At 34.8% G+C, this 22,170-nt stretch overlaps 2 protein-coding genes across 6 annotated transcripts; one reads left to right on the plus strand and one right to left on the minus strand.

Annotated features, from left to right (window-relative positions):
• The first annotated feature begins 209 nt into the window (after positions 1–209).
• Positions 210–15,805, plus strand: LOC100749733 (nose resistant to fluoxetine protein 6-like). The gene is made up of 12 exons (XM_003493313.4): positions 210–471; positions 9,412–9,567; positions 10,177–10,397; positions 13,407–13,615; positions 13,737–13,992; positions 14,086–14,246; positions 14,391–14,559; positions 14,659–14,852; positions 14,952–15,081; positions 15,148–15,340; positions 15,430–15,575; positions 15,640–15,805. Exons 1-12 carry the CDS (start codon positions 210–212, stop codon positions 15,784–15,786), a joined length of 2,244 nt encoding a protein of 747 aa, XP_003493361.1. The 3' UTR covers positions 15,787–15,805.
• LOC100743237 (serine incorporator 1) lies at positions 15,480–21,909 on the minus strand. Of its 5 annotated transcripts, XR_004462660.1 has the most exons (12): positions 21,668–21,694; positions 20,676–20,840; positions 20,350–20,534; positions 20,069–20,278; positions 19,882–19,966; positions 19,613–19,796; positions 19,278–19,478; positions 18,984–19,022; positions 18,201–18,363; positions 17,393–17,567; positions 16,848–16,911; positions 15,480–15,594 (listed from the first exon to the last, which is right to left on the minus strand). XR_004462660.1 is itself a non-coding variant. In XM_012391531.1 (11 exons), the coding sequence occupies exons 1-10, from the start codon at positions 21,692–21,694 to the stop codon at positions 17,429–17,431; spliced, it is 1,398 nt and encodes a 465-aa protein (XP_012246954.1). In that variant the 5' UTR covers positions 21,695–21,909; the 3' UTR covers positions 16,508–16,911; positions 17,393–17,428. The 5 variants fall into 5 exon arrangements, 4 of the variants coding, with proteins under 4 accessions (XP_012246954.1, XP_012246955.1, XP_012246956.1 ...); XM_012391531.1 differs by lacking the exon at positions 15,480–15,594 and having other exon boundaries at positions 16,508–16,911; positions 21,668–21,909; XM_012391532.2 differs by lacking the exon at positions 15,480–15,594 and having other exon boundaries at positions 16,508–16,911; positions 18,201–18,348.
• Between the last annotated feature and the right edge of the window lie 261 nt (positions 21,910–22,170).

A 22,170-nucleotide genomic window follows, 5' to 3' on the forward strand; every position in this document is an offset into this window, starting at 1 on the left:
GCGTGCGATCATCCGAAGTTGGTCCGTGAGCGATTCTTCCGTTTCACCGTTCCTCGTTCCTCTACAGCCTTGAAGATCTATGCCGAACAGGGTCGAGGAAGTCGCGTAGAGTTACAGAGTGATCGTCGACGAGATACCCCAAACGAAATCGGATAATTCGGAGAAATCGACGTCGATTCGAATCCTGGCCGTTTCGTTTTTCTGTAAAAATGAGGACATTCGCCAGAGCATGGACGATTCTTTTAGTGATGAAGCTGTCGTACGCGGGCAAACCGGTGGACGTGTTGACGTCCAGCAGCCTCAACGCCCTGGAAGACGAGGAGATCCTCCGAGTGCTGTCGCGCAACGAGAGCACATCGGCCAATAATTTCACGCTGGTCGGGCTAATTGACAACTGGAGGAACCACACGACCCAGACAGAGGCCACGTGGCGGACGAAAGAGCTGGATGTCCGCACTAATCCCTTCTACAGTGAGTTCTTTTGCCAAGATAATTAGCGGTAAAAAGTCCGCCGTCTCCTGCGAAATTGTACAATTCCATGGTCAAGAGGTGTACATATCGTTATCGCGAGCCGAGGTTCGAATCGACTAAACCGACGCGTATATTTGTTATATTTGTTAATTTTCTCATTTTTGTGTATCACAACTCCAAGACGATAACACGATTTTGTTATGCACGTACGCCGCGGCTACGTACATGTATGACGTAATTGTTAAATTGATAAAAAAACTGTATTGACGTTTTGAATTAAAGTCGTCAATATCGAGTTTTACGTTGGAGTCGCTTGCTTTTCGACCAACTGGCGATTAGTAGCCGTTGATAGGACACGGACAGTTTTAGGCAAACGCGACTCTTCGGATGGAAGCATCCGTCGACCAGGTCGACATCCATTAGAGCACGCGTGATTCGTGTAATTTTGCAATCGTTTAACCACGTCATTCGTGAAAATTTCATGCGACGTAACGATTCGAAGAATCGATCGACATGCTGCTGGGAAAATTTTCGTCTCGTAAGAATAAATATTCGTGCGGCTTGTAAAGACGTTTCCGAATGAATCGTCCGTTCGATACAGCTACTATTTCTAATATAATGTGACACGGAACAACCCAACTATTCGTATTTCGAAGATACGATTAAATTATTCTTATCGCAATTACATGCAATTAAACGAAGAACTTAATAATTTTTATAAGTGGACCACTTGCGATTAAGAAGATGTCAATTCGACGAAGATAATTATTTTCTTCCTGATCGTTGAAGAACAATTTATAGGTCAATTGCCTGGAACACGATATTTTAAGCGTTAAAAATAATTCGATACCGAAAAACCACGCTTGCTCTACAAAAGTTACCGTCGATTATGCTATTCGTGTACCTCTAAAACCCATTCGTTACATCGAAGGTCGATCACGTCAACGATGACGTATTTTTCGATGGTTGGCTATGCAGGGCATAGATATCATTTAGGCCTTCGAAATATGTATAGTCCAAACGTAAATCTGTATATTTCGTAACTATATTAGGATAATTAATACAAATGGGCATATTCTGGAACGGAAATTTTTATTAACTCATTTTAATTTAATCATTTTACGAGGCTACTTTTCCTCCTTTGTGCGTTCATATTATATTCGATGCATTTATAATTTGGTTGTATCCATACTTTTTCTGTATATATTTGTTTCCGCTCCCGCAGTCCCGAAAAAGACATCGCTCACAGTCTTTTTACGATGTCGATTCGCTTAATCCAACGACTCTATAATTTTACCTGTTCCACTTGGGCTTACTCTTCACATTTTTACAATTATGCTTCTTGGATAAGTCTTTATTTCCATAATTCGCAATATAATTCGATGCTATCTTAGATAGGAGTATATTAGGTCAATGTTATAATATGTATTCATATTATTATTGCTATAATTAAAATATCATCGTACATTACTGTTGCAAAGCGATCGAACCATCTATATCAAAGATCCTACAACGACGTTTTTAAAAAAAGTATAAAAAACGCAGTCCACTTGTTCAAATACTGTGGCAAAAAGAGCTGTTATTTTGTTTGATAGCACGAGCGAAATAAACTCGACCGTTGATCGAACAAATGACAGAAAAAAGCAAAACTACTTTCGATATTTCGAAATGCGCGCTACTAAAGTCCGATTTTCATCCGTACACAGTGCCAGTATACCTCTCACGATTTCCCTGCCCATTGTATCGCGTGCACGTCCTTACAATGAACCTGAACACGTAAAAAGTGCATCACGTTTAACCTTGTCTTTTCTTTCGGCCACTTTTTGACCCAAATTCGTTCGCCTGACGTCGACGCATGTGTCTCGAGTTCGAAGAAAAGAGAAAGAAAGAAAGGAAAATCCGCGAATACGCGTGAATTCTTCTTGCTCGCTAAAACGAAGAGATCGAGACACAGAGATCGTCACAGCCTGGATGTCTTGCCGCAGAAATATCTTTGCAAATGAACCGAAGACAATCCTCCTGTTAAACGTAAGATCCACAATGTGAGACTGTCGATCAGCCACGTAATCATAGAGCGTGCTACGCACAGTGAAGAAAGGGAGAAACGTAACGCCGGCGATAGTCTTAAGGATATCGCGTCGGTCCTGGTCCAACGAAGGACTATCGACTGTCGCAAAGGAGCGAAGACGTTGAACGGAGTTCGATAAGCCGTCGAATATAAAACTATTCGCTAATGGCCATAGTAATCGGTACAACTTTAAAGAGAATAAATAATAATAGGAAAAATAGTAACTAGAAATATGAATACAGAAGGTCGCTGGCGCTTCTGTGTTTACAGTGGAAAAATTGCAACTAACAGGAAAATATAGATTACTATCTTATTGGTGAATTACTTTCTATATTTCGCCACATCTAGCATACTAGAATTTCTCGTCTGCTATATACGCTCAATTTCACCACATATTGCACACAGCGTATCTACATGTTACTAGGTTCCGAAAAAGAAGGCAAAAACGAAACTTGTCGTTCGGACGCGTAATCGTTGCCAGCCAAGTCCACGCTTGCCTCGTCACGATGACATAATCGCGAACGTTGTAAAAATTGCATGCTGCACGTTCGATCCAGTTCGAAGTAGTTGAATTCTGATCGTTCTCATTGTACATTTCCGTGGTATCACGGGTGAACAGGACAGTAGGGCACAGTGTCGATTAAACGCGAGATAAAAGCCTAACGTGCGAATTTATTTCGTTTTAAGACATCAAACGCGACGTTCGACAGACGCGTATTTAACCACCAACCTTTCCTACATTTTACTATACTTTTATTAGCTAAACCACTCATTATCCGATCTTGATCAATTTCTCGATTTTCGCTAATATAAAGATTTACGTAAAGTCGGACGAATAAAAAGAAATAACGACGGGCCTGGTAATGTTAGCGTTAAAGATACAACAAAAACAGGTGACTTTCCGAGAATCGGTCCACGTTATCTGACTCGTGTCGCTCCGACGTGCGTGCATCAGGGGAAAGAACGAGAAATAGACAGCGAGACAAAATAGGTGCAATGTAACAAGACGCTGTAGAGTCCAGTCATTCCTTCCTCCTAATCGCACCTTACATATCTCTATAGTTTAGTTGAAAATCGTCGATCGGTCGTGTTTGGTATCGTTCTGATCGCGCGAATTTCAGTAGTTCGACTAAAGCCACCTCGCGACGATATAATAAAAGCATGCAAGAGATTATATTTCTTCTTATTCCGGTAATTCGGTAGCCGGTTGAATGACATCTATGGTGATCATAGATAACACTATGGTTTGGCTCCAGCTAGCTGTTCCATGCTTTCACGAGCCATTGTAATAATTTTAAAACACAAGTACATCTCGGTTAAGCGGTCATTCAACTTTTAAGCTATTGCACCAGTGACCTTGACGTTTTCAATCGTCAGCGCTCGACAGCGGGCAGAAATGATTTGTCAGAAAAGTAAAATACTCTTTTAAGGGTATCAACATTTTTCCACATCGACCAACAATCTTAGAAGGAAGGTTCGCGTAGCTTAGTTAACCCGAGCGATGCATCGACGTGGTTTTAGTTCAGCGCCTCTTTCGCTGCCTCGCTGTCTCGCTGTCTCACAGCGAGTGCATCGCTACGATACTTATTTTCCTCTTACCTTATATCAGCCTCTTTTTAAGAGAGGGGTATTTTGTCGTTTAATCGACGAATCGAATAAACTAAAGTTAAGCAGTCGGCAATATACGTTAGTGAACTTATCATATTTTCGCCGCGTGGTCTTCGTCTGTTTCATTTATTCTTTGTAATCCTCCTTCGGGTTAGATCGCACTTTCGGTTACGTTTCTCTTTGATTTAGAAGTAGACCACGAGTCTACTTCTGCCATTACCAAGCTTCGCGTCTCTCTTACTTAACATTTAGAGTGGACGTCTGAACTTGATCTTAGAATGTACCTCTTAATCTTCATTTGTCGTCATTTATCAGAGAAATTTCATCGTGCGTACCTAAGTTGTATACCCAAATGAATCGATACGAATATTCTTGACCTTCGTTCTTCGTACTTGGACATAAATTTCTTGATCTAAAATAACGAATGAAATATCCACGAGCTGTTCCACTTCCTAGTTCATTCTTAAACCTACAGGCGCGTGTTATTTCGACACGTTACCTTAACAGGTTTAACAGGTCTCCGTCGATATACAGATTCTGACAGCGACGTACTACGAATAGCAAGTTTATATTATTTGCAACCAGTGTTTCGGATAGGCTGTTTAAAAATATTCGTAATCCATAAACTTTTCTTTCCACGCAGAAAGAACTTTACGATGTTACAGAGAAGGAAACCTTACATAAAGGAAATCAAAGCTGTATTAAAATACCACGATACAGTAGATATCTCGATCAATGGTACGTATGGCTAAAGCCACAGGTTTAACGAGCTTTCGAGGCAGCCGAGTCTGGCTACGCTGGAAACACAGTTCCATATATTTGTACAGACGATCTCTTAAGCGATCCGACCACCTTAGCTCGCCGGCGGAGACCGTTTCGTGCAAATGCGTCGAAGCGAAAGCTCTTGGATCGGCTTGAACCAAATTTACAGCATCCGCAGGTAACGACAAGGATGGGAGCAGCGTTCATCCGCCAAAGTGAGACAGCGTAAATTCGACTTTAGCTTGGTTTAGCTGGTTTCGCGAGCCTGGAACATCTTCCAGCGCGGAGGACCGCGATTATCGATATCTCAAGCCACGATCGTTCTTAGTCACGGCGCATTATACAAAATGCACGCTCTTGGTACGATTCGTATGCAAATTTGAAAATTCAATCGGAAAGGCTATTTACACCTATCGATATTGATAAAAAAAAAGAAAAAAGGAAAAGAAAAAGAAGCTTGTTCCTTCGCAACAGACGAATGTAACCAATCTCGCGATTTAGAAATTTATGGCGACCTAACGCGTGTGCTCGTATACCGATACTTTTTACATAGGTTAAAGTCTAACACAGATAAAATGCGTTTAAACGCGTGTACATGTTGCGCACTTGGAGATTCTCGGTCAATAAAGCCTCTAGCGAATACTAAAACCACGACGCGAACGAGCCGCTTCATTTAATCGTTTCGACCAGTGTATTTGTAACACTGTTCAATATTCAAACGCATCAACAAGTGCGATAAATACCGAAGAAACACCGAACAGCCAGCTTCTCTCATTGTGCAACTTCGTCGAGTTTGCCAATACATTGCTCGCTGAGCAATCGGAACTACGTTCGAACGACAAATGTATTAGGTGTGACACGAAAATAATAGCCGCTAACTTTGAGGCGATAGTCGTCAATTCACGACCACTATTTTCATATACACCTAATAAATAGAGAACCAACAGTGCATTATCGTTTACAGAGACAACGATGCTTTCGTTTGCTTTTTAACGCCAACTGTACCAGTTGAGATCACGAGGTGAAAATGCAACTCATATTTTCCGCGTTTCGTCGAGGAATCTACTCCGATACGATGTTCGACATACAAATCTGTCTTTCTCTTTGCTTTTGAAATTAACTTCGCCGCATCCTTCCAGCTACCTTCGACTCGTGCGTTTCATTTAGACACTTAAATATTTTTAACATACCAGTTACGGTTTTTGCAAGATTACGTAATATTCTTAGTCGTCGCGTATTTTTCAAGGCTTACGTATTCTTATTTTCAACCACGTTAGTGCCTAATAAAATATCCAAAAAGTCGACTTATCGTGCTTCTCCCCTGCGTATATGTACATTGAGCATGTAACCCGAAGATCCAATTAACAGATCCAACGATTAACAACAGCACATTTAATCACGTTTACTCGAATTAATCGATTCACCAGTATAAGATAAAATATGAGATAAAACTTCATCTATGATAAGATTAACACGATTTCTTTCGGAATGAGCTTGTAAGCGGTAGCACTAACTATTTGCTTGCACAAACCTAATAAAACGACGCTGATTAAGATCGATCAAAGATAATTGATAGACGCAAGCATATACGCGGTGACCTACAAATAATTTCTTCGCTTTAAAGTTGTATAACATCTTTTTATTATACACGGTGTTACATCAGACTGGTGGCCTTGAAATAGGACTGGGATTACAATTTTTACGAACTTGGACAACATGGGGTGGCGAATGAGAAAACGTTAAAAAATTCCCCCTAAAAATAGGCTTCAGAAATGCACTTTTTTTTTCTGAGGACACAAAAATTTAGAAATACAGAACAAATCAAGTTATGGAATTTTTTAATGGGAAAGCGACTTATGGACCACCCTGTGCCTGTGTCACAGGCAAGATATGGATATCCGGTTCTATTTGCACAGTTCGTCGACCATTGTTGCAACGCCTGGCGTTTGCATTGCGACAAAAAACGGAGGAAATCGAGTTCATCCTCTGCCGCGATTATATCGAGACTTCGAATGAACATTAACAGACTGTTACGAAAACTGCTGTGACTTTCACTCACGATTTATTTGCATGCAACTATGTATGTAAATGTATGTAATAGATTTGCAAAAGAGTGGCCTAATAATTAGCTCACGGGTACAGGTTGATACGTGTCTCAATCGATGCTAGGTTTGCCAAACGTGTTTCGCGGCGTCACGTTGCGGCCACGGTGCAGCTACAAAAACGTAAAAAAAATACGCGGTATGTGAAACCTCTCGAGTTCACAGATAATATGACACGACGAGATATCCGGATAATCGATAAAACTGCCCGTTCTCACCTGTTCTACGATTTTTTTTTTTTTTTTTTACTTTTATTATACACGCGTGGACGACAGCGAAACGAGTTTCTCGCAATTTCGCCGTGTTATCCGTAGAGGCAGCCCGTTCAACCGATCGAGATAACTGAGATTAGGATAATCGAGAACAAGCTCGAAAGAATTAACGCATTCGCGGAGTTATCAGCTTTCGACGAGGATTAATCTTGCGCGTGGCATCTGCAACGAACGTCATTAACTCCCGAGGACCATGGTGTTTGAAATGGCACTTTTGTTCTAATATCGTCGTGCTGTGACTTACTGGGGTGAAATCTCACTCGTCGTGACATATACGCGATTTTCTTCGACGAAAGTTTTTACAGTTAAGGGTTAAATTCGTTCGATAGGCGTAACGCTGACGTTAAATGCTGGAACGATCGTATTGTTCTGTATTCCAACGATCGTACATATGTATGGCGCGCGTTAGGTTCCAACAATTACATACGTGATTTCACATTCATTAGCGCGGCTGCTTTCATTTACATCGCATCAAGATTCAAATCAATGTCGAAATCGCTTCATATCAAGCTCGATTTAATATTCAAGGTGACAAAAAATTTATTAATACCGGGTTGCTAACTTCTTTATTCCCAATTGTGCCTTTTGCATCGCATATGAGGCAGTTTTATAATAAAACGAACGACACGACCAAGAAAGAAATAATCTTGCGAGTGAACGCGAGTCGAAAAGAGGATAAATCTGTTTCCTACTTTAGATTTCAGGTCGCATACACCTTTAGCGACTATTGGCGAGCGCTCTTATCGGTCTCCGGTTTAAGAGAGTAACAAGAAAGTAAGTAAGAGAGTAAACGAACGACGATGACCATCAAGCCCAAGAAACGTACCTTTAATTGGCAGTTTACCATGACAAAGTACTAATTCCTCTTGGCGACCCATCTGTTTACTACGGGGTATTACAATCGGGTTACTACGCGCTCGGAGGTTGCTCGCGACCCTCTCGGAGCTCCTCGATCTTGCGGAGGAAGAGAGCCTCTAGATCCTTCAGCGGATTTCGAGGTCCTAATCCTCCAGGTATCTTTCGACGCGCGAAGATACCTGCGAACTCTGTCCGAAAAAAGACAGAATCTCCGACTTACATCTAGCGACCAGACAACATCTACCAAACATGGGCTATGCGAATGGCGAAGATATAGAGCCCAGAGATCAGCGTCGAAGACTGTAAGTTACCTCGAAGAAATCCAGTCGATGAAATCGGAAGAAATGGACGTCGATGTGACATAAGGTCGAAATAATAGAAAAAAAGGATAAGGAACGAAATCTGGCAATCCCGAAAGGAAACAAAGTAACTGACCATTAGTCAGTGGAATATGCAAGCGACGACAATTGGTCCAAGATACGAGACGTATATCGTCGGAACAGTTTTATGTCCACGAGTCATATCTTCTTCGTCTTTCTTCTTTTTTTTATATGTCCCTGAACGAAACTATTCGAGCTACCATAAACGGTACTTTGACCTCCTCCGAAGTCTTAGAACGTCTTCCGCGATAGCCAAGCACCGTGGGCACTATAGCCATTGATCAAGTTCGTAGAAAAAATCACGTTTGTAGAAACAGTACCCGAACGTGAGCGTCAGCATAACAATGACAGAAGCTCCATCGGCTGGTACTGGCATTTAGTTTCGCGTTGTAATCTCCGTTTGCACGCCGAACACGTACTTACATGCCTGTTACTTCATCGCGATACCAGCTGTATCCTCGAGACCACCGAACGAAGTGAAAGTCTTTCTTGAATCAACCTTGTCTCGATCTTGATTTCGCGTGTCGAAGAATCGTGATAGACCTCTTGATCGAACTTGGACTTGCTCTCTTTCTCGTGTTTTCAAGTTAACCAATTTTTCTTTTTTTTTTTTTTATTAATTTACACAGTGGCTGTGACGATAGTTATCGGCCACCCACGGTCTACTAAATTTTCTAGGATCGTTAGTTAAGATGAGACAAATTTGGACGAGACATTGTCGGCAAAAATAGCGCGAATACAATGCATTATTCTGGAAAAATGAACTATTTGCGCGTTAAATTCAGCACGCATCGTGTAACGTTTCGTTTAAAGTATATATCGAATGATCCAACTAAAAATCAAATCCTTAAAACACGTACTAATCACAGAAATTCACGTTTCTTGTTTAGACGATTTTCCCGAGCAAATTGATCGAGAGGCAAGGAGATTGTTACAAGTTCTTCCAGCTTTCGACCCCAGTGTTGGACGAGTAAGCGGAGAATGCAAAAGGCACGCTGACATTTTTCATCGGGAGCTTGCCAAATTCACTTTGTGGGCTCTCAAAAGTAAGTATAATCGCGCTACACAATTACATTAATACTAATAATAATTTCGCCTATCGGGAATATCCATTTTATCGCGAAGAATCTCTACCCGTGGCAGACTTTCTCGACGAAAGATATCGCGATTATTTTTCAAACTGTACTTTCGCTTGTACTTTACTGCCACACTCTGAATAATTTAAATATCTATTAAACACGAGTAAGCGTATCTTCTTTGCAGCTTTATTACTTCGTTACATCATTCTAGGGGGAACCACATTATTCATGAGACGATTGAATTTCAATAAATCTTCTCGTCAACGTTCCACAATCTCAATTTTAAAAACATTCAAAGACTCTTCTTATCGTCAGCCTCTACATTATGTTTTACAGCATTTTTATTAAAGTTCCCAAATAAGATCATGGGAAAATTTCTCGGTTTTGGAAGAAGCCATTAAAAATTATACATACTATAAGTTTTTGTCCGGAGCTGTAAGGTTCGGCTGATTTTTTAAATATTCCTCGTCGGTCGTAAGGCGACATCGAAATGAAGAGAAGAACAAAAATATGTATTCGTCGTGGTCTGTTCCCTGTGATCGTCATTTCCAATAATTCTCTTATTACTCTTTAAAGTGTACGATGCAACGGCGAAAATACCGTCTGGCCTGTTAAACGGAAATATAAATCAGTTCGGCGACTTCGACGAGTGCGTTGGAATCGAAGGAAGCGACGGAATTCAAGGGCAATATTGCTTGGCGTACCTTCAGCTGACCGTCGACGAGTCTCGCCTAGATCTGAGGCATCTTCATCGGTTGGTGCATTCCCATTATGCTTTCAGAAGCAACGTCACCGATGTAAGTACTTACGTGTACGTGTGGTTGCCGTCTCTTCGAAACCGCAGAAGCAATGTTTCTTCGCGTTGATGTTAACGCTTCGATTGAATATCGTGGTTTTTACACTCAAGGATAGAAACGTTAGAGAAAATCGGTTTAATTATCGTTTAAGAACGACTGATTTATAGTTCCCATTAACATATTTCACGTGGCATCTGCGATCTGCGAAATTCGTTTCTTCGACCGGCGACGAAATTTCTCGCACATTTTATTCCTTTTACGATTCTGTGTCGCGCTTCAAAGGGGATTGTCGTAGCTGGAAATATATTAAATTTGCTTCTTTGTATTATTATTCTATTATTTTCGTTTCGTACGAAAGCATATAATATGCCACTCAACTTTGTCCAAACTGAAGTCTCTTAAATTAAATATTGAAAATATCTGATTATTATCGTCACGGATAGCGTTATCAACAAGGTATCATTGACTTTGAGAATTATATTCAGGAGCTAATAAACGCGAACAAACGCTCGATGAATCTTGCAAATAAATTTCATGTTACAAAACAATCGTACAAGTCGTACAGAATACGTTACATTTTCCATTTCGCTATATTCATTTCTGCCAATTCATTTCATTCGTCTATTCCTCGTAATTCAGGTTGCACGTACAAAGTTGCAGAAGAATCTCCGAAGAAGAGACCTCGAGAAGAGCGACGAGTCCGTAAATTTTTCCGATTATATTTAGACTCGAATCATCAAGAAGAAATCTGGCGTCTGAGAATTTGCACCGTGAAAATACTCGTAGAATGTTAACGCGTTATTACGGACGAATGCATAATCGATTCGGCGTAAATCTGCGTAAATCGAGACGCGACAGGAGATATCTGTCAGAGGATAAGACGAAAGGAATTTATTTGATCCGTAGCTGCGGCGAAAACAGCAATGTATTGTGAATATTAAGCGAGACACCTGCCACTTCGAAGCGTGCAGACAATCGCTAATAGGAAACCGTGTGCCTGCGATTGAAAACTGGGCATAGAAGGAAACAACGAATACGTATCAAAACTAAGATTCTCAAGGAAGCAATTTCTTTTAAGTTTCAAAATGTTGCTTACCTTTTTACGTACACTACGCCACTTTATATACGCACGTACATGTCCCTTGTGTCATTTGCCATCGACGATAGAAACTTTGTAACGACTCCTCTGCCTCTGCCTGCTAATTTATTGTCCCGATTTATTTATTCTTCTTATGAGAAAAAGGCTCCCCTTTTTAACAGCGGTTCTTCCTTAAAACAAACAGAAAAAAACACGGAGAGAATATACAGGGTGTAGCAGAACGTGCGGGACCCGCTTAAGGGGCTGATTGTACACGAAAAAGCAAGGAGAAAGGTTCGTGCGAGCGCATGTTCTGTCTCCGTTCGTGAGATACAATCGAGACAAATGCGATACAAAAATAAAAATACGAGTTTGCATAAACAGTTTGCGACCTACCGATCTCGCGAGTTCCTAATCGCTGAATACTTTACCAATTTAAAACTACGTCGCAATAACATCGAAACAGATAAAGGACAGGAAAAATATTTCCAATTATAACGTGCAACTTTTTTCCAAAGTACGGCATTTGCGGTGGATAGCCTGGCACGCTGTAGCAACGGGGCAAAATTCCTTTTTCCCGGTCCATTAATCGCTTAACCACGATATCTGTGTATTAACAGGATTTCAATTTCCCGTTAGACTTCGTTTCATCGCGTATTTTTGTTTTACAGCGTTCGAACCTTTGCCAATATCGCTACAAACGGATTCCAATTTTTCTCCCGGTCTCTTCCTCTCTTCTTTTTTCGCGCCAACAGCACACGGTCACCCGTTTCGAGTTAACCGTGTCCAACGCAGTTTGACTTCGGTGTTCTTATGGGAACCGGTAGTTCCTGCATGGCTGAGGCCGTTGGCGAATAAAACCAATTATTCGTTTATTTCACCATCCATCCACACATTCGTTTGTCGATATATATGAAACATATCTCCAACTTACAATCTTGTCTTGAACCTTGTTGGAAATATAGTTAGATATATCTTGCTTATGTAAATTAGACGTAAACCCCATGCAAGCTCATCTTTTCTTCCTCTGCATTCGCATCTTCTTCGTTGCTGATCTCAGTCCTCCTGCAGCTAATTTCGTCATTGAATCCTTCGTATCTTCTATCAATTTCATATATTTCATACTTTCACGCAACTTGAATGATCCATCCTTGCAGAGTTTCTCAGGTTTTTCCGTGAAAAACATTTCAATATGATTTTTTATGGAACGTATCTCGGTTGCTGGCAAATGCAAAATTATATTCCGTTCCGAAGAATAATTTTCTCGCGCGATGTTTAATGTTTAAACGACGACATGACGTATTAATTTATAAATTACATTGATGTATATTTAAATAATCGTACCAAAAACGTTTTCAAATGAAATATTTGTCTGTTTGTATAAAACTATTAGTCAAACAGTTAGAATCGTGATACAATTTGTAAAGATATTATGTCAGAATTTCATAATAAACCACGTCTACTTTCATTGCGACAACTTCTACAAGTTTAACAATCAATACAATACTTTTAGATAACGTAACGTAATTCGAGAAAGCGTTTCGTGTCGTTGATTGTAACACGTTTCGCATTGGAATTACACCGTGTATTTCAGAATGTGACGAAAATACCAAAGTACGGTATTTTGACTGTTATGTACTCTGATATTTTTATACAAAGTTTTCACTAAATCTCTAACAACATTTAACTGTTTCGTGTTAAAGAATCATCGACATTTACCAATGATGAAACGTCCAATCTAAAAAATCCCGTATACGTCTGATTATTATAATTCTTTCTATGTTTCTCTGTAGGAATAATATTTTGCCAAGAGATATTAATCCCAATCTTTCACTTTTATTCCTGCTTCTGTTCTTGGAAATTCGCTAAAATTCTCAAAAGCTGTAAGAGGCAATTATGCTCTAGTTGACAATTTATTTTTCTGGTTTCAGTCTGGCCATCGAGTACCTCGATTTAATATAGTAAATTGGGCAGTCTGTACTCCAGCATCGTGTAGTTTCAAAGATGTCGAGACGTCTATTCGCGAGATCCTTACTAGATACACCTCGCAAACTGGCGTAAAAGTTACGGTGAAGGTGAACAAAGAAATGTGTCAAGTAAAAACGAAAGAACCTGTACCAAAGGAAACTATATTTGTTAGGTAAAAATATCTGAAAAATTATTTATTATAAATAACTAGAGATTGTGGAAAATAATTTTCATAATGCACAGTGTGCTGAATCTTGAATAGAGAATAAAATGGTAACTGATATCTTTTTCAGCTTACTCTTCATAGCTATATCTGTCTTGACAATTGTAGCAGCTCTTTGTGATCATTACAAAATACCAACAAGCGAATTACTTCTATCGTTCTCTTTGAAACGTAACTTCAAGAAGCTTATATCGTTAGAACGAAGACAAAATGACATAGCTACACTTCATGGTATACGAGCTATAAATGCTCTAATGCTGCTTTTAGCTCATAAAAGCATGGCTCTATTCTTTAATCCTTACGCAAACAGAACGGAAATGAGCGAGGTATGATCGCGCTATCTATGGAGATTATTTTATAATAAACATTGATTATATTTCTAATTCTAACGAGGGAATCCATAATTTAATATTTTTCAGTATCTTGGTAAACCATGGACGGTCATAGGAAGAGCTGCCAGCCTTTACACAGACCCATTTATAATGCTTTCTGGTCTTTTAACATCATATTCTTTTATTGGGAAACTAAAAAAGACTGGCAATTTGGACATAAAAGATGAATACATATCTCGTTTAATCAGGTGATACAGATGATTTATATTATCTTTTATACATTGTACTTTCAAATGCGTTAAAAAATGAATAGAGATCAGAATAAATTGATCAAATCCAATAGATCAAATTTCAGCATCTATTACTAATTGGATACTAATTTTTCTTCTTAGAATAGTGCCACCTTTAGCAACCTTGATATTGTTATGCACATATGTAATACCTTATACTGGCTCTGGACCACAATGGAATTTGGTGATAACCGAACATGCAAATATTTGCAAGAGAACATGGTGGAGAAACTTTCTATTTATTCATAATTACTTTGGATTCGAATCTATGGTATAAGTCACGCATTAATTTTTGTAAAATTATATAATAGGATAAGATATACTAACAAATTATGTATCTCTAGTTACAAAGCACTTTTTTCAATTTTAGTGTCTTACTCATACTCATCACCTAGGCATAGACACGCAGCTATTCATTCTTTCACCTTTGATGGTGCTTCTCCTTTATAAAAAGCCAAAGATTGGGACTATTGTTCTTACTATGTGTGCTTTATTTTCAACTGCACTTCGATATTTTGTAACATATTACAGAGAATTAAGCAATTATGTCTTCTTTGGTACCTCGTAAGTTAATGAATTTAGAAATTTTGACTGAGTATTTATTGAATATTTATACTCCTTATATCTATACTTCTTCTTCCTAATCTATTTATACGTTTACAGGATAAAACAACTATTCGATACTGCAGATTTTTCATATACTCTGCCATCGCATAGACTGACAGTTTACATAATAGGAATTTTTATGGGCTATCTGTTAAGATATTTGCCAAAAGATTACAAGATGAATAAAGTAAGTAGCATAATATATAATTTACAGATATTAATGTAACATTAATTATTTCCATATCTTTTTTAGATGGTTCTTTACACAGGTTGGATCTTATGCACATTCATGTGCTGTTGTGCATTCTTTGGACCTGCACGTATGGGATCCATAAATTATATATATAACCCAATAGATGCTGCAATGTATAATGCATTTGCTCCCATTGGCTGGTGTAGCATATTTGCATGGGCAACTGTGACGTACCATACTGGGAATACAAGTGGTAAAAACCATCTTATGAAATATAGATAATAGATATTCATACAGTTATACAATTACAAACAGATATGAATGTAATAACTGAAATTATAGATTGGTTCAGTAGACTTTTAGCGTGGAAGGGATTTCTGGTTACTACAAGGCTCAGTTATGCGATATATTTAACACAGTTTCCAATATACTTTTACAATGTTGGAAGAACTCGAAGTGCTGGACATTTTGCATTCTTCAGCATGCAAGTAAGTTGTAAATGTAAACCTACGCATAAATACAGTTATTAATAATATATTTACTTTTTTACAGTTTGACCTACATGAATTTTTATGGATTTTTATTTTATCAATAGTTCTCACTTTACTAGTTGATACGCCATTTCAAAATATTAAAAGCTATTTAATGAAAAAATCTTCATTGCCAGAAACAACGACGAAATCGTTGAAACAACAATAATTTTTTCACCAAATAATTGCAATTTAATCAAAACTACTGTAAATAGTGCCTATGATCTTTATTTCATTTTTAGTAAGATGAAATCCTATAGCTTGCCTCGTATACGATGTATATGATAGCTAAGAACAATCATAATTTATATAAATATTCTTAAATTTCATTTATATAAGTACTTGTAAATAATATGTATTTTTGTAATTTTAATAGTACATTTTTTTAAATCTTTGTAGATGTTAAATATTATGTTACGCGGACTAATGTCTAACTGGTTATTTTAGTGCAGCGTTATTTATTTAAGAGCGTTTTTTTTATTGTACTTACTCCGTTACAAAATAATATTTAAGAACATTCATAGCAACAAAAAATTTATTGCGTTTATTTCTGAACATATTTCTTAAACTTTGAATGAACTGCACATTGGTGAAAATTATAAATGACGTAATAAAGTTTTATTAACAAATAATATTTATTGCAACGATTCTTCAGTTAATAATGCTATGTCTGTTTTAGTTATAATTGGATTAAGTTTTACATATCATCTAATAAAACGTAATTATTAAGGGGTAATAAAATTGTTTATTATTGAACTTGATTTGTTTATTATTTTAATCAGAATAAAGAGTATCATTAAAAAAGAATATATTTTTGTATACAATTATTATCACATTAAAGTTATTAAATGTAAAATGCGATAGTAAATTTGTAAATATATATACATAGATATATAGAACTTGAATATATTTTAATATTATGTTGTTAATTTAAACAATTTTAATTAGAATTTAATTTCTATACAAGAACAAAAATGATTCCATTTTGAACATTTAAAATATATACAAGAAATAATTTATATTTTCATTATATGAAACTGACTGTAAACCCATTGTTGTTCAAAACAATATAGTTTCCCGCAATAAAAATCTGCATTCATTTAAAAAAAGCTTATAAACTATTTCTACTAAATCTACCACTTAATATGTACGAATGTATTATATTAATGATATTAAAACAAATTAACTTAAAAATATATCAAACAGAATAATATATCAAATGATACTTACAATGTTATCACTCTACAGATGGAAATTTTACAATAAAGTCTTAATTATAGAGGCATTGCAAACACTGAAATTAAAAAGAAATTACTAAATTAAAGAAAACAATATATATAGAAAAATTAACAAAAGTAATCAATGTCAAATATAAAAGATATCTAAAAGCACAAATTTCTAGCTTTTATAATAAATTATTCTTACCTCCATACAAACATATATTGTGTATAATAAAAATAAAAAATAAAATTGTATAATAGAATATGTGTAACTATTTATTAATGTGTGCCTTTTTATGTTAATCATTAATTATTGAACATACTACCATCATTAATGGCACAACTGTTATACCTTGAGCTAAATATTGTAAGTAAATAAATAAGATTTTGAAAGATATACCATAAGACTCTATGTAGTTTAATTAAATAAGTAATCTTTTCATATATATTATATAAATATAACATGTCTATGAAAGCTCACAAATAATGATTAAAGTTTATAGATTAAGAATGATTTAATATATTAATCATTTTATATCATATAAATTTATATACCTGCTAATTACCACTCTTGATGTAAAGATAATGTATTTAAGAGAAATCTCGATTTGTTAATACTGCTGGAGCTATCAATGACCAAATGTACAGCGTTAAGCACATCCAGGAAGATATAATTTTTACCCACATTGAAGCAGTATTAGAGTTCAAGGTATCCAAATTGGAATTTGGCCTATAAAATAAAAATAATATTCATATATATATATATATATCTATATTCTATATTCTATATTCTATCTATATCTATATATATATATATATATATATATATATATTCTATATATATATTCTATATATATATATATATATATATATATATATATATATATATATATATATATATATATATATATATATATATATATATATATATATATATATATATATATATATATATATATATATATATATATATATATATATATATATATATATATATATATATATATATATATATATATATATATATATATATATATATATATATATATATATATATATATATATATATATATATATATATATATATATATATATATATATATATATATATATATATATATATATATATATATATATATATATATATATATATATATATATATATATATATATATATATATATATATATATATATATTCTATATATATATTCTATTCTATATATATATATATATATCTATATTCTATATCTATATTCTATATTCTATATTCTATATTCTATATATATCTATATATATATATATATATATAGAATAATAAGATTATGTATATGATTTTATTTGAAGTAAATAAAAAATACTTACTGATACCAATTAGTAAGTGTCATCATAACGTATAAAGTGGCCAGAGCAAACATGAGATGGAAGAAACTCCAGTTGTAAGCTACAGCATCTTCTTCGTTATCCCAAACTTTAGCTTCATTTCCAGTTTCTGAATCAGGATTGCGACCTTTTACCGGAGTATAATCTAATTACAATTAGGGAAAAGAGGAATAAAAGAGAAGAAAATATTTATCTACAGTGCAGTTATCGATGTATGAAATATTCCTGTTAGGATTAACAACACTACTAGACTCACAAGTAATACTACATACATGCACATTAAAATAAATTTGTTTCAAGCTATGCGGCACATAGAAAGGAAAATATTAAGCCAAGCAACATTACATAGATTAGCAAACAAAAAACAATGAAAAAGATATATTTTTATGTAGCATCAAAATTATATTTTTGATTGATAACTTAAAATGTTTGTGTTAAAAATATGACAACTCTTTGTCAAAAAATTGAATATAAAAATGTAAAAAAGGAAATACGCAAAATAGTGAAAGAAGGCACACGCTACTACTAAACGAATACTATATAAATAACGATTATATTCTATACTTCAAAATTTGATTTTTCTAAAAAATAAATGTTACGTGATTTATCTGTACTAAAATTTGAGAATTAATTAAATTTGTGCAAATGCATAAAAATATATTATATGCATATTATGTGATGCTACATTTTTTTCAAATAAAACAAAACAGGAGGGGTAGAAACACTGAATTTGAATTCTATTTTAATTTAATAGTGTGTGCCTACCTTCATTGTTGATAAGACTTTGGTCTCCTGCATTCCTGACTGTACAAAGAAAGTACAATTTGTTAAAGACACTTTAACAAGTTATTAGTGTATGTTTAAATACATAGTCTTACTATGCATGCATAAGACAATGTTTTTCTTAAAATTAACTCATAAATATATCAATAATGGTATATGAAATCTATGAGTTTGTGTATATTTACTAGAGAATAAGACTTACGTTTAATTATTATTTAGCTTAAATGAAAAGAAACATGTACCAATTTTATGTGAAATACAACTACATTTACATACCAGCTCCATTATCCTGGACCAAAATGTTTTCGGACATTGTAATCTTTGATGATTTAGATGCAGTACGCAAAGAACTATACAGTACGCAGCTAAACCAAATAATTAATCCAATAATGCTTTCCTTATCAAAGGCAACACGATTCTTTGCATCAGCATCATTGCCAGAAATTAACCCTAAAAATCCAGGATTGCACTCACGATCTGTAAATAACACAAAGACAGTGACATACATAAATATATATGAATAAATGTTCACTATGTATATATATGAAATAATTTTCACTAATATATAAATAAATATTAATATATTACATTCATATGTTCAGAATATATACCTGGACTATTTGAAATTCCACTCCAAGTTAAATAAACAACATACAGGGATACAATAGATGATTGAAGAAGACCAGATCGTGGATTATGTTCTTGCACAGTTGATAGAGTTGATATAATACTAGCAATTACACATAAAATCAGGTTGAAAGATATGAAAAATTTGTTCAAATCACAACTATCTGCCTATAAGAGAGAACAAAAGTAAACAGAGATGAACTTAAAAGCTAAATATTAATAAAAATTATAATTATTTCGTATGAAAACTTACATGTGTAAAGTATATAAACAATAGAACAATTCCAGTAATAGAAACAGCGTAATTAAATAATGTTGCTCCCAAAAGTGCAGCATACCTGTATATTTAATTATATAAATTTATATTAATAATAGAAATTTACTTGTTTTATAATAATTACAAAATAGGTAAATTGTAATGATATAACAACTAAACATACCATCCTTTTGATTCAGTATCTTCATAATTTCCTACCCAATTATCCGCCCATGTATGGGCAAAATCAACAATCAGAATTAATTGTATAATAATAAAAAGAAGGCCTCCTATCATACCAAAATACATCCATGTTGTCCCAAATGATTTTTCAGGTATAAAGAAAGCACCAATTATTCCACCAATTATTAGAAGATATTTAATAGCCCAGAATCTAAAAATAGAATCCACATATTAAATTAATTGTCTATAATATATATTGTATATTAAATTATTTTATCATACCCATTTTGTATAGGAGCCCGAGGATCTTTAGAACTTCTTACTCTTATCATCATAATTGACATTAGGAAGAAATAAAGGGCTATAATAAAACATATTCTATAGACTGCTAAATATCCAACAGCAGATTCACAATCAACGGTGAATTTTGATGGTACGTAATTTGAACTATTGGTACAAAATGGAACCTACACACATAACATATACAGGCAATGTATATTCTTGTATTTATTATATATATATATATATATATATATATATATGGATATAATATATATATCTATTTGATTTGAGATTCATTTCAATATTTTCATATTTTGAAACGTTACCTTTTTAAGTGCGTCCTGTAAACCGGGAGCCAATGTAATACAAGCAGCAATTGTTCCCAGCATTAATAATAATGCATACATAATACGAGTACTTGTACTGTTGCGACATGTTGGACATTGGGAGCAACAGAAGCTGCAAGCTGTGCTTCCACAAAGGCAAGCAAGCTATATAACAAGATGTTCAAATCAATATGAATTATACAAAAGTATTTATATGTGTTTATTCCATTTAGGTTATATTTCTTTTATTTGTGTTAAAACAATTGATGCATTACAAATAGTAAAGGCAAAATCAACATTTTGTGAAAAATTTTGTTATTTTATCAACTTGATCTATGGTAAACAATATATATATATATATATATATATATATATATATATATATATCTGACTACATTTGACAAGATACCTTTTTGTTTCAATATAAAACAAGGTTTTGTTGAAAATAAAGAACATTTTTTGCCGTTCACAGTTCTAATAATAGAAGTAAACTCCACAGTGCTCACTGCCTTGCTGGTTGAGTTTGCGCATATGAAAAAAGTTTATAACACTGTTCTCTCAAAATAAACTTTTGTTGAGTTCACCCCTACTATCAGTAATTCCTCAATTGTATTTATTCATAGTATTAAGGTATTATCTTGTACAATTTATAAATTTTTTTTTAAATCAAGTAATTTTTATATCTTATTTTGTAGAAGTTGTTTCGGCTTTATTTCAGGAGAATTAATATTTACAGATTCTTTTTAAGAATTTAAAAAAAATCAATATGATGTACAGTAGAATGACATAATCAAGATCATAATTAAGTTTCGATGATTCATAGAATTTTCCTCGTATAATCTAACCGAAGAAAAACATTATTTTCGTAAGACAAAATAGCCGACAGAATTATCAGATTAAACTGAGTGAGATATACACAACCAGTGATTTAAGTCATACAGACGCGTTCGGGAAAAAAAAGATACAAATGTTATTTAAGTTAATCTTTTTACCTGTGCCGTAGAGCAAATAAGACCCATTACGATGTCTTATGTCCGTTCAATTTATTGAACGGTACGTAAACGCGTATAATTTATCACTATATTAAATACGACGCTATAAACCACGAACTGCAGGAGAAGACAAAGAACACTGTAGCTCAGTGCAACAAAATTGTCACAATAACAATGGCGTCTTGACAGGTGACCGCAGCTAACTTCTCGCCATCAGCTGACTAAAACGTCATATCCCTTCACCATAAACATAATACATATGTAGATTCATTCCTTAACAGAACTTTCTATTGAAACTGCTTTATCTGATCATCTGCTTCCTTCTTCCAACATGTCACCGCGCGAAATGCTGTAATTTCAAATTTTAATTTAAAAATATGCCATCAGAGTACGCTTGGTTCAGGAACGTATCACGTTCCATTAGTACCCGCATACTACCTGGATTTTCTTGAAATTTATTTCGGTATTCGTTTGTTTATATTGAAATACAATAAATCATGTTA

Source organism: Bombus impatiens, unplaced genomic scaffold (genome assembly GCF_000188095.3).
Source record: "Bombus impatiens unplaced genomic scaffold, BIMP_2.2 scf_1079, whole genome shotgun sequence".
Classification (NCBI taxonomy): domain Eukaryota; kingdom Metazoa; phylum Arthropoda; class Insecta; order Hymenoptera; family Apidae; genus Bombus; species Bombus impatiens.

Coding starts and splice junctions, on each gene's coding strand:
- LOC100749733 (XM_003493313.4), top strand. CDS start 210: ATGAGGACATTCGCCAGAGCATGGACGATTCTTTTAGTGATGAAGCTG. Junction 13,993..14,085: donor ACAGAACGGAAATGAGCGAG/GTATGATCGCGC, acceptor AATATTTTTCAG/TATCTTGGTAAACCATGGAC. Junction 15,082..15,147: donor AAGATTACAAGATGAATAAA/GTAAGTAGCATA, acceptor TATCTTTTTTAG/ATGGTTCTTTACACAGGTTG.
- LOC100743237 (XM_012391531.1), bottom strand. CDS start 21,694: ATGGGTCTTATTTGCTCTACGGCACAG. Junction 20,841..21,667: donor TTATTTGCTCTACGGCACAG/GTAAAAAGATTA, acceptor CTTGTTATATAG/CTTGCTTGCCTTTGTGGAAG. Junction 20,279..20,349: donor CGGGCTCCTATACAAAATGG/GTATGATAAAAT, acceptor TTCTATTTTTAG/ATTCTGGGCTATTAAATATC.